Here is a 16,716-nt window from a genome sequence, read left to right as displayed (position 1 = left end):
AACCCAGGGATCAAACCCAGATCTCCCACATTGCAGGGGGATTCTTTACTGTCTGAGCCACCACGTCTGACCTTCATAATCTTGATTGTCCAAATAAAGCAGTATGGTAACGTAAAACATTCTCTCTCCATAGATAGGCATACAATATATAACTTAACCTTTCTTCATGTTTTAACGTATTTGGGAAACTTTTGCAGCTCTTATCAATACTGTTAAAGCCAACTGTATTTTCTAAAGACAAATTATGGTCACTACAAGATTCCAGTTCCTCTCACCTTCCCCAAACTTTATCATTTCTCCAGCAAGATGTTGAGACCTCTCCCATTAAACGTTGGTGGGTTTGACTGTAACCAACAGTCAACAGAAGAGATGACTTAGAAATGATAAAACTAATTCTTAAAACCCAGCCATCATGCTATGGAGCCGTCTAGGCAGAGTTCTGGCCACATCCCAGCTGAAGTCCCATCCAGCACTGACTACCTGAGCCTAGTGCCCAGCCTTCAAAGATCTGGATTCGATCCCTGGGTTGGGAAGATCCCCTGGAGGAGGGCATGGCTACCCACTCAAGTATTCCTGCCTGAAGAATCCCCATGGACAGAGGTGCCTGGCAGGCTACAGTCCATGGGGTTGCAAAGATTACCCTGATGATGCTCTGTAGAGAGAAAATGAACTACTCAAGTGCAGTCAGCGAAAATAAATCTTGTTGAAGACTGGTTCTGTTATGTACTATAATACTAGGTAACTGCAACAATCATTGATTCAACTCTCCACATTCCCACAGAGACAACAGAATATACGCAGTCTAGTTTTGTGGTTTTCCTCGTTTTCTCAAAACAAGTCAGTATGTAGTCAGTATGCAGAAACGTGGCAACTACAAAGGCTCTTAGAGCATCTTGGTTGACTGAAGTGACTGAACTGAGAATCAATCACTTCATCTACTACACGGCCCCATTCAGTGTTATAGGTGGTAAACTGGGAGGCGACCAGATAAACCCTAGTTGTTTGATGCATTTGTTGTACAAAAATTTCCTGTACACCTATCATCCTCCTGGCCCCAGACCAGAAGCTAGGGAATCCAGTAGTGAACAAGCATTCCTATAGTAGTACTTCTTGAACTGTTAAAACCAGGTAAGAACTAAGAAACCAAATGAAGTACATGTTAATTCAATGCAAAAAGAGACTGTTGAGCTAATGAGATAAATGCACACAAGACTCAGTAGAAGTCAAAGAAAAGGCAGCCAAGCATAACTGAAACAGAACACAAATACAAGTTACACAGGACAGGCTGTTGACATTCAAGTTGTCCTAAAGATTTTGGGTCCACTCACCAAACCAAGTGAACAGCAAAGACAACAAGCCTGATCCAAGTTTAAAACCACATCTGGACAGAAGACAGACACCCGTCTCATTGTCCACCCACCACGTCCAGGAATCGAGGGAAATAAATGTTAGGGATGGAGTCAGATGGGCTGAGTCATGACAGCTTGGAAGTTTTGGACCGAACTTCATTTAATTTTACTCTATATGACTTCTGGATTTAACAAAGGACAATAAATCAGCATTTTAAAAATATTAATTTTAAAAACTGACTTTACATAAGGGTAACATTATTTTTTCTATTTTTACCTTTATATAACATAAAAATCCCTCAAAATGGGGACAGATTTATATTATCCAGTCTTAGTCTCAGGGTTCTTTTGTACACCAAGGAGGGCCACCTCTTAGCCAAGAGCCATTTTGCCTTTAGACCCAACCAAACATCAAAACAGAAAAAATAACCAACTAATTCCGAAAACGGTCAGAATCAACTATCGGATACAAGATAATCCAAATTTAGGTTTTCTTATGTTTAGGAGACAGGGTTACTAGTTGCTCATTATGTATTAAAACATATGCAAATCACATTCCATGTACTTTGAACTACTTCAACGACCGTGTTCTCTCAGTGCCCACAACCCTTCACAAGACATCACGACAACAAAGCTGAAAGGACAAGTGGTAAATGAACTCCAAACTTGTATTTAACCATTCTACTACCCAATGTGCCAACTATTTTATTCCCACACTCATTAGAAAGATGTTACGGTACTTGTTTAGGGCTGCAAGGTTTTAGTCTGAGTGTTTCCACTTTTATTCATGGTTTCTTATTCCTATGGAGCAACCCCATCTATAATTCCCAGCTGGATCAGTTATTACCAACCCTACCTGTTTGAAGGTGATTAAAATTATGTACTGGAGTAAGCCTAGAATAAAATCCTAATATGTTGGATTAACTTGGAGGTTTTCTGTGGTGTACTAAGGTTTTACTATATTTCCTAAGACTCACCTGAAAGGACTTACAAAAAAGAACATCCCAGGAACAAGCAAACTCACCATCTAGACTTGGTTTCCAAGTATAACTCCCACTGAAGGGAATCAGGGATCCTTGGGGAAATAGCCCGTTTCAGAGGCGGGACCAAAAAAAGCCCATGCTGAACCCAGAAAGGGCTTCCCTGGTGGCTCAGTGGTAAAGAATTTGCTTACAACACAGGTGATGCAAGAAACATGGGTTCCAATCCCTGACCCAGGAAGATCCCCTGGGCAGTGGAAATGGCAACCCACTCAGGCAGCCTTGCCTGGAGAACCCCTTGGACAGAGAAGTCTGGCGGGCTACAATCCACGGGGTCAGACATGACTTAGCAAATGAATTTTGAGATTGAAGTGCACAAAATCTTTTTGAGCTATAAAGTATGCAAGTGTGCAAATGATGGACACACAGAAAGCACACAGCAATCAGCTTTAACAGGATACCATTGATTGAATCTGATTTAAGAATCAAAATGAATTGTATGTTGTAAAATTTTCTGATTTTAATTAATTGTACTGTGATTTCTAAGAATGTCATCCTACTGAAAGAATACGGTGTTTAGAGGATAAAGGGGCACAATGTCTACAATATTGCCAAATAGCTTAGGAAAAAGATATATGCATAAATTTAGAACTATGTCGGAGAAGGCAATGGCACCCCACTCCAGTACTCTTGCCTGGAAAATCCCATGGACGGAGGAGCCTGGTAGGCTCCAGACCATGGGGTCGCTAAGAGTCGGGCACGACTGAGCAACTTCACTTTCAGTTTTCACTTTTCACTTTCATGCATTGGAGAAGGAAATGGCAACCCACTCCAGTGTTCTTGCCTGGAGAATCCCAGGGACAGAGGAGCCTAGTGGGCTGCCATCTATGGGGTCGCACAGAGTCGGACACGACTGAAGCGACTTAGCAGCAGCAAGTCAATAAATGGTGATTTTGTGTCAAAGATTACGTAGGAATTCTTTTAAAGATTATAATTTTAGAGTTAAGAGAAAAGTTGCAATATTGATAAGGGCTCCCCCACAAAAAGCAACCTGGAAATTTAAGATCTATTGCAGATAGCCTTGAATCTATTCTTCCTTTACTTTGACACACAACCCTAACTTTAGTCCTAGCCTCTAGCCAGTCCCAATGTTCTTTATACACAGCTGACAGCATGTCTTGACGTCATCCTCATCCTCACTTGGAGCCTCCCATGGCTTGGTCCCCTTAAGTCTCTCACACTTACTGCCTTTCAGCTGCTGTGGGCAGTCCTACTTCAAGAACTTCATGGGTCCATGCTCACCTTCAGCTGCTCTATCCTCCACCCCTTGCTACACAAATTTGTACTCCCAGCTAAAAGCACAAGATTTGAGTATTTTAGCAGACACGACCACTCCGTAAGTTCCTAAACCACAATTACCTGAAGTTAATTAAAAAAACATGAGTATTAATACCACTAATTCTTGATATGAGATCTGTCCACTTCTGGCATTTTTCAACACTTATACCCAGTTACTTGCTTTTTAAATTTAAAAACAGCCTTTCTGAAGAACCAAGGTGGCAGAAATGGAACAAAAGCAGCAGTGGACCTTCCACAAGCCCACCGCTGGGTATGACCCGTGAGCAGCAGACAGTTCACAGGATGCAAGAGGCAGAGGTGGCGGCAACCCCGCAAAGTGCAGAGAAAGCAGCGCTCAAGGCTAACGCACCTGCTCAAGGCCAGGCAGGTGGGACGCTAGAGGTGCTGAGTTTCAAAGTAATAAAAAAGCTATAAACTCTCATTTTTCGATATGAAAATTAAGCAATATTATTACCAACTTATTTCCTGCTGGCAATTTATTGTTGCTAAGTTGTTAAGCTCCATTTCTCATTTATTTCGCACTTAAGAAAACTAGTCAATACCTCAAATTTTTAAAAAGCTGAGAAACAAAGTACAGTATTATAATGTCAAATTGAAGAAACAAAAGATACAGCTTATATTGTATTTTTGAAAATATAATTAACTGAATACATCAATTTTTCTAACAAACATTTATCCTTAAAAGTAATTCCACATCCCAACAAAGATGTTCCCATTTCTCTGCAGTAAGCAAACCTTAATTAGTCCAAGAACTTGGCTTTTCCTGCAAGTTAAATTTTTAGCATCTGTATTTTTAAACTAGTATACAAAATCACCACTATATTTATATATATATATATCTATGTTAATTTCACCATTATCATTTACTTTTCAGCTATTAGAGACTTAGTGCTTTAAGTAGCAAACTACCTAAATTATAAACATGTATTTTCAAAACAAAATCCAGTTCACAATTATATATACAGTGCAGAAGATTAAAAACTACATTAGCATGTGATTTCTTTTTCCTAAGGTTCCTATAAAGAATGTATGCTTGTTCTATGCTATCCATTAATTCTGTACATTTAAAACAACATTTGGCTTGACTTAGTCAAAAATATAAAGGCTAAAATTTTTATAAGACTAACTCATTAAAAATAGGACTCATATTCTAAACCAAGCCCTAAAACCAAGCATTCAAAGAATATCTGAATAGTTTTAGTATTTCTGCATGGTATGATGAGGTTTCACAAACAATAATTCAAAAGTTTTATTATTCAATGATGGGAATGGCCTACAACTCAAGATAACCCACAAATCCATACTGTTTTACAAGCAGCAGTAATATAAACAGCTAATTCAGTTAAAGACCTCATCATCTACCCATCAATACCATTAACCTGTTCACAGAATTATTAAAATATTTCTATCAAGTCTAATGTGTCCTTTTAAGGTTTATGTGTCGCTATTAAATGTGTTATAAAGGAATGAGGTAGAATCCCATTTTTTAAAGTACTGCTATGTAAGCCAATTTCACACTAAGACATTTTTATGTCACGTAAATATTAATACAGCTTCAGTGAACTAGGTAACTTTCAGAGAGCCGTGTTAAACCAAAAGCTAATCAATTTATGGAACTGTTGTTCTCTGCTTATTACCATATTTGAGTAACCATAAAGATAGAAAAAAAATCTTACGTGTATTACTTTGGAGGTATTTGTATGGGATTTTACCATTTCTAGAAAGAAATGAGAGAACTTTTTGGTCACAGCCTGGACTAGAGAAAACTATAAACTGAAAATGTAAAGATAGAATTCAAAGGGCCTCAAAAACATCTGTAGTAACTGAGAGCATAATCTGCAGAACATGAAATTCCTTCCTTTCTAGTCTTCCAGTAACAAACTTCACTTAGCAGGGCTTAGGAAGTTGCTCTTAAAATTACAAATTTTACAGGCCATCATGGCCTAAGCACAGAATAGCCTATTCAAAATATCTCCACTCTTCTTAAAAAAAGAAGTATATATACTCATTCTTTTTCAAAAACGACCCAAAATATCATCAGTACATTTTATAAAATTAAATGCAAATTTTATTAAGGATTTCAAATTACATGTCAAATTTCTAAAATGGAATAAAACCATTTTGAAACTGGAGAAATGGCACTGATGAACACTGATATCCCTTGAAACTCCAACTTTATTAAAAAAAAAAAAAAAAACAACTCCTCTGCAGACCATATTTCCCCCTGATATAACAAGAAATAGTTATCTATCTCTTCACTTTGGCAACAGCTATTTCCTAAAGGAATGGTTTTGCTGCTACTTTTAAGTTCATTAAAAATGGGATTCTATCTTCAGATTAAAATTTTTTAGTTCAGAAAATGCTGTGTTCAGATGAGCTATGATTACAAAAAAAAAAAAAAAATCAGTGCAGAATGTCTAATTAAAACAAGCAAAATCATTTTGAAAATAAAGAGGACAAACAGAAGGTGTTCTCATGGCATTTTTTTTATAAACTACTGCAATTGGTTAAGGATTTCCAGTAGTTAATTAAAAGTTCAGGAGGAATGGATAGTACTATACAAATAACAAAATGTGTTTATATTCTAAGACCTTAATACTAAAATTTTAAAACAGATGCTTTATCACCTCTAAAAATGAGCCCAATGTAATTTTATTAAAACCAGGAATTCTAGGCTTTCCTATAATTACAACCCAATTAGTCCACTCTATCAAACCTTTAATATTCATCCCCAAAAGTAACAGTATTTAGCCTGAGGTATTTTAAATGTGGCTCTACAGTCCCTAATTTAATGGCATTTCCCCCCTCTAACAATGGTCTTATTTCCACTTTAGTCCCATGACATCTATAGTATTAACTACAATATAGTCAAAAATTAAAGTAGCTGGAAAAAAATCCCAGGACCCCTTGAAACAGCTGCTCATTACCTACTTCTGTTGACACAGGAGCCACACAAAGATCTGCAAGTGTTGCCTGACTGGGTCCAGAATAAAGGTTCTTACTTGGTTTACCAGTTAACTGTTCATGTCAAGACTTGGTATAATTAAGATGCTGAATATCACATACTTATGGTACAACAGGTCCAAAGTTTTGAGCTTTTAATGCAACTGAGAAATATTTCATAAAACTTTTAACTTAATATGCCTTAACACATCTGTGAGGTAGTTAAGTCAACAGTACTACCCATTTTAATACACAGTAAAACAAAAGGCAAGGGTAAGTAAATGACACACTTTAAGCACTAAGAATTGGAATTAACTGTAGAGGCTTGGGGCCTTCAGTCTAGTTATGACCAAAGGAAATGAAATTTAACCTTTCACTTTTTCTATGAAAACCATTAAATCATTTAAGAATTTTTTGTCTTTTTTTTTTTTTAATACTTTCTTATTAGTAGATGTAGTAGTACCTCTTCCAAATTTGGCACCCTTTTCTTCAGTAATATGGTAAACTGGGTACATAATTTAAGCTAGGCCTCTGCTTCTACCTGAATTAGTACAAAATTAAGACATTATCTTTTGAGAACTAAAATTATACGACATTTTTATTATAGGATGCAAAAACAAAAATGAGCAAACAACAAAAAACTTGAAATAGGCTTGTCAAATGATGTAAATTCATCCTTTCCATGGAAGCAGAAGGTAGATCCTACCACAAAGAAAAGATGCTTAATTAATGGAGGTTAAATTTTAAAAGTACAATTAAAATAAAAATAATGAGGCATAACTTCTGAAAATACTAGGTTTTATTCACCTCCCTAAGATAACCAATAACCATACTATTAGTTAATAAGCTTTTCTTATAGTAAATAGTGTCACCTGACATACAAAAACCTGTTAATCTAAATTATCAGGTGTAGTCTTACTGGAAATTCTTAACCATATACTTGTCTTGACAAGTTTTGCTTTTTGAACGATGAATTGTCTTAATGCAAGTCATTGTATTTCTGTAACAAAGTAATGAAAGGCACAGCTCTTGCAAGCAAACTTAAACCCATTCAACCAGCTGAAAAAATACTTTGGTTCTTCAGGAAAAAACTTAGCAAGACAAAAAAATCTGGTTCATTTCACAGTTCTGTTCATTTTCATAGCTTTAATCTAACAGTTACATGATAAAAATACTCCAAGAAGAACCAAACTATATAGCAACGGACGAACATGCGTGAGAGATTCTGTGCACTTGATGCTGCTGGCAGAAAAACTAGTTAAAATGCTAATTAGAACAAATTTGGTCTTTAAAATATCAGTTCCTTTCCTTTAAAAAAAACTTCTGAGTCTACCAAGAAAATACAAAAACATAAGGCTGTAAGTAAATAATAGCTGTGTTTGGGCTATTACAGTGCAGGTTATCCTCAGGCCTCATACATCCTGCTTCACTGCTGCTTGCACTCTGCTGGGTTTTGATCCTTCTGTTAAAGGAAAACAACAGTCAATCTATCTTTTTCTATCTGCTTCAGTTAATTTTTCAATAATAATTATTTTAATTATCACATTATCTCACTGTTCTGTCAAAATTTTTGCCAAATTTTTAAAAAATGATACAGTAATTATAGCCAATTACTCAAATATTACAGTCACAAAAACGCTAAAACAAAGTCCTGATTTTACACTGTAGAATGAATGCCATAAAGTGAAACATATTAAAATATAATCTTAAAATAACCAAATTATCTTAAGTCATATTACCAATTGTTTCTGCCTTTCAAAAATACTAATTTCATTCATATTTAGCTGTTAAGACCAATTCAGACATGACAGAATATTTGATTTTTTAACTACCCTCTCTTACCTGATGACTAGGTTAAAGCATCTTCTGGGTATTTTACAGCATAAGCAAATGAATAAATGCATTAAAGAGAACCTGGAAGTTTCAAGTGAATCCTGATAACACCCAGCATTTTGTAGGGGATAAAGTCCTTTCCTAACCCTGATATGACACCTTCCTAGGAACAGGAAGACTAGACTAGGGTATGGAGAAGAGGTGACTGGGAGAACCTAAGAGCACTGCTCTCCTGTTTCTATGCACTCCTGCATTCAGATGATTTAAAAACTGTTTACAAGCTTTCCTTAGAAGAGAAAACATCCTAAACAACACCAGAATAAGTAATTTTGAATGTTTAAAAATGCCCAAGATAAGGCACCATTAAAATAGAATCCTAGGGGTATTTAGGCTGAAACTATGAAAACCGTAAGGTCAGAACCAAAAATAAAAGTTTCTTAGGAAAGGTACACTGAAATTGCATGTACTGTTGAAATGCCAGTGAGGATTTATTAAAGACTTTAATGGGCAAAAATAAACTTTATATTCAGAAACATCAACTCATATTTAGCCTGCCTTAAATTTAACAGAAAATAGGACTAATTTTGCTCACCTTTGGGTCATAGTCTGGATCATTTTCCTCATCTCCTTCTTCTTCCCCTTCCTATATTAAAGTTCAAAATGCATCCATGAAGTAGGTACACAGTAGGAAGAAATGGCTCATAATGTAGGGAGAATTTAATACAAGTTACTCTATAAGTCAACAGATTTTTCATGATTACAGAGTTTGGTGACAATGCAATTTAATTTGAAAGCTTCTAATATGAAAAATTTCCCAACACAACTTGAGACATCCAGACAGGTTTTATTGAAAAGATTTACTGCAGCCAACGTTGAAAAAGTTTACTGCAGCTTTTGACTTCTTCAAAGAGCTGATAACCCTGCAGCAGAACAGAATTATTTGAAATAAAAAAAGTGTTCTGAGTTTTGCAGTTTATTTATTGAAACCTCATACATACATTACTTGGATGTAGAATTCTAAAACCACGTTTTTCCAAAAAAACGTTTTTATCCCATATCATGGAATAATGAATATACCAATGGAATACATAAGTCACTCAATTGCTTCTCAATGTGTTAAACAGAGAATTATTTGCTCATTTGGTAAACATTACCTCATCCGCTTCTTCACCTTCTTCATCATACTAAAAAAGGGAAAAAAAGATGACGTTTGAATGAAGCTGACATCTGAAAGTAGCATTTACTTAATATCCACCACTGTATCCACTAATGTCTAAAAAAAGGAAAAAGTACTTCCGTTTGGCAACTGATTAAAACAAGGACAACAGCTACATGAGTCACCCAGCTCAGTGCCATGATCTAAATTTGACAACTTAAAAAATAAAAATAAAGAACACAGGATAATCATGGGTAAACTGTGAGCAGGTAACTATGACTGTAAATATTACTTGTCTGTTAAAAAAAAAAAGGACCTAAAGCCTATTAGAATGATTGCCACTTAACAAGAAAGATGTCCAAAATATCGGAGAACAACCTATTTTTACCTTAAATTGTTCCTTTGTATTTCTATGAATAAAAATTCCATGCTTTCTAGTAAAGATTTTCATCAGAATTCAAAAATGTCCAAGATTATGATTTGTTTGGTCAAAAACATGTAATGGATTTACAACACTAACCCAACATACTGAGGTTTTACTATTTCAAAGTAGCCTTCCTAAAAGTAGGAAAATAAAAACTACAATATACCAAACACACAGATTCTAAGACAATCTGTTTAAAACAATTCAAAGAAGTTACCAAAAGGATGTAAGTAATCAGCCTAATTTTGAATTATTCTGTCTTGCTTTTTAACAGCTGCATCTATTCATTAAACCTCTCCCCAGTTCTGACTACCACACCCTCACCAAAGGATTTCACTGCAGGATTCAGATTCACTCACATCATCGTCATCATCTTCAATAGCTTCTCCAGTAAAGTATAACACTGATCTTGGGATTATACGCTCACGTAAAAAGTGACCAATTTCAAAGTCTGCAGCGAGGATAGCTTCAGAATCATCATCCTGTTAAAGAAAAACAGAACCACAAAATGTAATAACTTACTAAATTTGGCTTATGTGGGATTGCTCAGTTTAAATCATTCATAGAAACTCTCAACTTCAAACATTTAAAAGTAGCTCATGTGTGCATGATCAAATAGTCTTCTACATGTGCCTTAGGTTTACAGGTTTTTAATAAAAAGAAAACGTTAGGTCAGTGTGCCTACTGATCATTGCTTAGTTTCCTCTAGTTTAAAAGTTACAATAGCAACTTTGCTATATGACTGCAATTTTCTTTTAAAGATATTACTGAAAACACCGAATGGAATAAAAGGAAGGATCTTAGGCTCTTATAAATAAAATTATGTATATGGCACATAATATAGACCAGAGAGGATCACTTCATACTTCCTGAAAGAGACTTATCCAAGCAGCTGGGTAGTGCCAAATGTCATGAAGTCCTACTTGATAAAGACTAAGTCAGTCTCGGATTACTACTTAATGGCAAAGTACAGCATAGAAATGCTGCTGACATTATTCACAATTAAAATTATTCCACAAGACTAAAGTTCCAATTCTGTGATACTAAACAATGAGTAAATATTCTGTGAAATCCTGAATGTTTATTTTCGATCCATCAAAACAATCTCATCTAGTAACAACAACAAAACACCAAAGGTTAGGGGAGAAGACTTTGAAGGAAAAATTCTAATCGCAGACAGAGATGTTCTACCCGTAACTACTCAAGACTGTTTTTTGTTACCATCATTACTTGGTAATAAACTTAAGCCAAATTCAAAACATTCCTAGCCTACACTGCATGTACAGATTTCTTTAAGGCTGTTCCTCATTCCAGGCTGCATGCCAAGCACATTTCAGCTATATGATCAACATATATAAAATAACCACATTTCTACTGGAATAATAACCACAGAAAAAAATCTAAGCAGAATGTGGTTAGTGTTTTCTAAACAGTATAAATGACTTAATACACTCCATTTTCCATAAGGAAGAAAACTTAATAGTTTGAAAACTTGAATCCCTCACGTCAGTATTTGCAAGTCTCAAAAGAAAAGAAAATCTTTAGCCTCCCATCATTTCTCAGTGGAAGCAGCAAAAGCATTTTCAATGGAGTAATTTTTCAGATGTGTAAAGGTGCTCTTCTCTGCATTAGAAAGCCTCAGTACAAAATACTAGTGGCCACTTCCCCACTCCTCACATTTGAGAACCAGTCTTTTAATTTTATATATACAGTCCTTTAATTTTATATACAGTAAACAATTCAACAAATAAACAATTCAGCTTACCAGATCTCCACTCTCAGGAACTGCAAAATTGAGAAAAGAAATCCAAATGAGTATAATGTTAAACAGAGCTCATAATAAAACAACCATAAATACTCAAAGCAAAATGCTATTTACCTTCAGGAGGGGCAAAAAAATTAAAGAAAGAGTCATTAGAAACTGTTTTGGTCACAGTACGAACTGTTCCACGTCCCTTGTGTTTCTGCTTCTTCTTAATCGTTTTCAAAGTGACATTCTTCCCTTTTTTCCAATCTATCTGGCACCTTCCAAAACAAAGGGAAAAGAATGTCTATCACAATTAACGCATTTACTTTCAATTGCTGGAAAGCTGACATTTTTCTAAGTAAATGTTTTATTTTCCAATTTTAGAGGGGGAAATTTGTGCTGCTTTCTGTAGCAGTATAGAGAGAAAATTTTTATTTCTAAACAAATTTTTTCAATAAATATACTTATAATTACCACAAACTCACAATATAATACATTCAAATGTGTACTCCTTTGGAGAAATACCTATTATAGTCCATGGAAAATCCTGCAAAAATGGTTAAGCTCTTCTCAGAAAACATTTTACTGAAATATTTGGAGATAAACTATGTATGTATGTGTGTACCAAGCAGACACACTAGAAAATAATAAATATCACATATCATAAGTAAAACAAAAATAGATGTAGCATTCTATTAAAGTACTGAAATGAAACTCACCCTGTACAACCCATAATTTCTGGTCCATCAAAAGAAAAGGGATCAGAATCATCCGGTTCTGACCTCATCCTATATGTCTTTGTCAAGACTTCATTTGTGAAATATTCATTGGGTTCAAAGTGAAATTCTAAGACAAAACTCTTAAAAAAAAAAAATTAAATTAAATTAAATTTTTCCATGATAAAATTTCAATGCTTTAGTAAATAAAGCTTAATGTATGATTTCTATAAACATAAAATTTTAAGTGACAAAGTCCTATTCTGGGAAAAAGTCATGTAAATCCCAAATTACCTTAAAAGCAATGTATGGCACCAAATAAATTGAGCAAAACTTAGTTCAGCTTACACTGTTTAGTAACATGTTTATGAAATAGGTTAGGTACAGCTGAACAGTCTCTCCCTTCTTCCCTCCATCTCCCCAGAGAGGACTTTCAATCTTAGACTGACAGAGAAAAGGCCTGACCTTAGCACATGTAATAGAGAACCTACAGCCCACAGGACCTTTGCCCATGCTTTCCATAATCCTGATGGTTTCAGGGAAAAGCTGTTGGCTGATCTTCCATAATGAAGAAGTAAGAACCCTCTAACACCTTCTGTTCTATTTACTTTCCAGACACATGTTTTTTAATACAGAATAAGCATTTTCTTATTCACTCTGCTGTTATTTTTAATACATTTTAAATTCAGTATCAAAAATGGATGATTTTTATAAAAATGGATGATTTTTACTATTAGAGGGAAGAAAAGGAATAAATACAGCATCACAACTATCAACATGCAAACTTTAGTTCCGACTAACAATTCAAAGTACCAAATATCATTTTCAATTTCTTCTCACTCCCTTGTCTAATTGTTGAATGTCACCTTTCTTTAGAAAGTTCCATTGATCTACTATGTAAACATCTAATGCTACAAAACTGGAAATATTTCAAGATTCTTTTACCATAGGCTGACCAGCATCTGAGAACTTCACTTTAATATCTTTCAAGTGCTTCAGAATAGGCTCATCATGTTCCTTTAAATTAAAAAAAAAAAAAAAAAAAAAGATCAAAACGAGTATCTAAATGGCATTTTAAGACTAGAGTTCTTCTATTGGACGATATGCATTTAACCAACAGAGACATTTTATTGAAGTTTTATGTATAATTATGAACCTTAAGATTTACTCTCCAGGTTATGCCTTATACTGAAGCTAGTTTAAAAATGTTTCCTGATCATAATTGCTACCATTTCCAGCTGCTTCTTGTTCCTTTACTACTTTGCTAAAAAACAGAAACGCAATAAGCTGTCATTGTTTTGAGATAGTTTCTTTTTCTTGACATTAACAATCACAACATAAGGTAGTAATAATGCAGATGAAAGTGGCCCAAGAAATGATTCAGATTAGGAGAGGCAAAGCTTCCCGAAGGTTTCCCAGAGAAAAGGACAATTATTAAAATAGGTAAGTAAAGAACTTGCCTATCAATGTAGGAGACACAAGAAGACTAAGGTTCAAGCCCTGGATCAGGAAGAATTCCCTGGAGCTGGGAAAGGTAACCCGCTCCAGTATTCTTGCCATGGACAGAGGAACCTGGTGGGCTATGGGGTCCCAAAGACTCAAATATAACTGGGCATGCACACACACACACACACACACACACGTATGTTTACAGTGTTCTTTGACAATGCAAATTATTTCTTGGAATAGTTTCAGACTGAAAAAAGTCTCTCTGGTCAGACAATCAAACAACCCACCATAACCTCCATACTCTGCCATCTAAAACCAAGAGGCACAGGGCTATGTGAGAATTACAGTGAAATGAGCAATTATGTAAGAAACTGTTTCATTATTTAATTTTTGGAAATGAATTTATTACATTAATCAAAGCTGCAATTCCCCTTCTACCAATGACAGCTCTTTCAAAAGAAAGCCAACATGGGAATTCCCTTGCAGTCCAGTGGTTAGGCTTCTGTGCTTCCACTGGCAAGGGCCCAGGTTTGATCCCTCATCAGGGAACTAAGATGCCCATTAGCCTTGGAGCACTCTTTTCCCCTCAAAGGCAATCATTCTATAAAAGTCGACAATACAGAAACCAGTCATCACAGTCATTTAAATTCCACAGGTTTACTCTTTTAGGTAAACTGGTGTTTTATGAATAAAATTACCTGAACCATATCACTGAGCAAGTCAACATTCTTAAAAACGGTCAACCAAAACTCAGGAATTCCCTTGGGATCTTCTTTTTCTTCATCCTTTTTCTCATCTTCAATCTTGGCCTTTTCTTTTAGCTCCTCCTTAATAAAAGACAGCATTAATGAATGCTGGATACCTCGATTAGACATCTTGATAAAATGTTTTACATTCAGGACCCAACAAACCCTCAACTAATTCTAACATTCAGCCAAAGAAATTCTAGTCTAATTGTGTAAACAATGCTGTTACCCACAGCAAACCTTTACTTCTATAAACATTTACTATACCATATCCCTCCCAAAAGAAAGCTACTAGGACCCATGAGATGTAGAGAAAAAAATTTCAGCTTCATGGAAAAAAAAGACTTAAGCACAGTAAAGAGAAAAAGCAAAAGAAACATAAACCTTGTTTACCGCCTCACTCACTGGTTTTCTTAATTAAAATATATTCTCTTAATCAAGGTTAAAATATGAACACTGGAGAAATCACCTAATAGGGCACTGGATCTGTGTCACAGCCCTGCCATCTATAAAGGTGGGCAGGACACCTAGAAGCCTTCACCTGCACTCAAAAAACGGCAAGAATCCTTTTGTATGTCATCAGGAAGTTCAAAGTAAAAGCTTATATAAATCTATAAACTTTAAGTACTACAAAAATACAAGGAAAAAGTAAATTTGGGTATAGACAGTGCCAGGCTAACAGCGGCTCATCTGCACTCATATCCATCGCACAATAAAAGAAATATTCCCAAAGTATAAAACATACTAAAGATAATAATACCAACCGAAATTTCATCTTCCTCATCTGGTTTCCATTCACACTCTTCTTCTGTAGGTTCATAAATGGCATTAATGATCTCAAATCGCTGAAACAATTAAAAAAAAAAATTGCATAAAAACTCTGGCATCCAAGCAAAAAATTCTCTCATTAACACTCATAGATATAATGACTTCATACTACAAGTAGAATTGTTATTACTGATAATTTCCCCAAATATCTTTAATAACCATTTTGCTGAGAGGTCTAACAAAAGTTTGTTTATATTTTCAAAGCTTTATTATCTACTTGAACTTGAGATAAAGTATTAGAAAGCATTACCTTATCAAACAGAGGCTGATAAAGAACAGCATACTTTCTTTCAAGATCATGAACTTCCTCATAGAATTTGGCTTCTATCTGTGCACATTTAACTTGAAGGTTTTTGAGAGCATTCACTCGTCTTTTAACTACCCTAGGCAAGCTGAAAGGTTAGAAAATACCAATTATACAGCATCACAGTAAAACACAAGTCACTTTTGTCATATTGACACTGATGTATAAAAGTTAGTGAATGACGCTCATAGTTAGCAACATGCATGCTCATTCATGTCCAATTCTTTGTGACCCCATGGACTGCAGCCTGCCAGGCTCCTCTGCCTGTGGGACAGACTCTCCTGGCAAAAATACTAGAATGGGTTGTCATTTCCTCCTCTGGGGATCTTCCCAGCTCAGGGATCGAACCCGGGTCTCCTGAATGGGCAGGCAGATTCTTTACCACTAAGCCACCTGGGAAGCCTTTAGTGAATGACAGGTTTCCTATTTGAAGCAAAAGGTACATTCAAATATAGACCTCATGACCATTAAGCATTTCAAAAGAGCAAATTTAACCAGGTAGCAAATTTAAACTGATAAGAAAATGTAAATTGTATCACAAATCCTCAATCTTTCATTGTAATCAAACCTTAGCACTGAGCTTGTCAGTGCTGGTATCTCAGGTGTGAAACAGTCTATCTCATACAGTTAACAAGTCATGAACTGACTATCCTGATAACCTGAATTATTTTTTTAAATATGAACTGAGGGAATTCCCTGGCAGTCCAGTGGTTAGGACTCTGAGCTTCCACTGCAGGGGACACAGGTTCGATCCCTGGTCAGGGAACTAAGATCCCACAAGCCACAAGGCATGCCAAAATCAGTGAATAAACACAAATAAAGTATGTACAGTTGACCCTTGAACACAGGTTTGAATCACTTATATGCAGACATTTTTCAACA

General features: G+C 35.5%; 1 protein-coding gene across 5 annotated transcripts in view; it reads right to left on the bottom strand.

The window, feature by feature from the left end:
- Positions 1–7,211: 7,211 nt before the first annotated feature.
- Positions 7,212–16,716, bottom strand: part of NAP1L1 (nucleosome assembly protein 1 like 1) — a 34,646-nt gene continuing 25,141 nt past the window's right edge. For 4 of the 5 annotated variants that reach the window (XM_025284427.2, XM_025284430.2, XM_025284428.2 and 1 more), the window contains 12 exons: positions 15,781–15,922; positions 15,467–15,547; positions 14,655–14,783; positions 13,453–13,524; positions 12,511–12,650; positions 11,924–12,069; positions 11,810–11,829; positions 10,404–10,526; positions 9,619–9,648; positions 9,057–9,107; positions 8,023–8,093; positions 7,212–7,333 (listed from right to left, as the gene is read on the bottom strand). In XM_025284427.2, the coding sequence (XP_025140212.1) occupies positions 8,058–8,093; positions 9,057–9,107; positions 9,619–9,648; positions 10,404–10,526; positions 11,810–11,829; positions 11,924–12,069; positions 12,511–12,650; positions 13,453–13,524; positions 14,655–14,783; positions 15,467–15,547; positions 15,781–15,922 (970 nt within the window). In that variant the 3' untranslated portion in view covers positions 7,212–7,333; positions 8,023–8,057. Of the gene's footprint in view, positions 7,334–8,022; positions 8,094–9,056; positions 9,108–9,288; positions 9,385–9,618; positions 9,649–10,403; positions 10,527–11,809; positions 11,830–11,923; positions 12,070–12,510; positions 12,651–13,452; positions 13,525–14,654; positions 14,784–15,466; positions 15,548–15,780; positions 15,923–16,716 lie in introns of those variants that run through there. The other variant, XM_025284429.2, reaches the window with a different exon arrangement.

Source organism: Bubalus bubalis, chromosome 4 (genome assembly GCF_019923935.1).
Source record: "Bubalus bubalis isolate 160015118507 breed Murrah chromosome 4, NDDB_SH_1, whole genome shotgun sequence".
In the NCBI taxonomy this organism is placed as follows: Eukaryota; Metazoa; Chordata; class Mammalia; order Artiodactyla; family Bovidae; genus Bubalus; species Bubalus bubalis.
The sequence above is the reverse complement of the archived record's forward strand: the minus strand, read 5'-3'. Positions and strand labels throughout refer to the sequence as shown.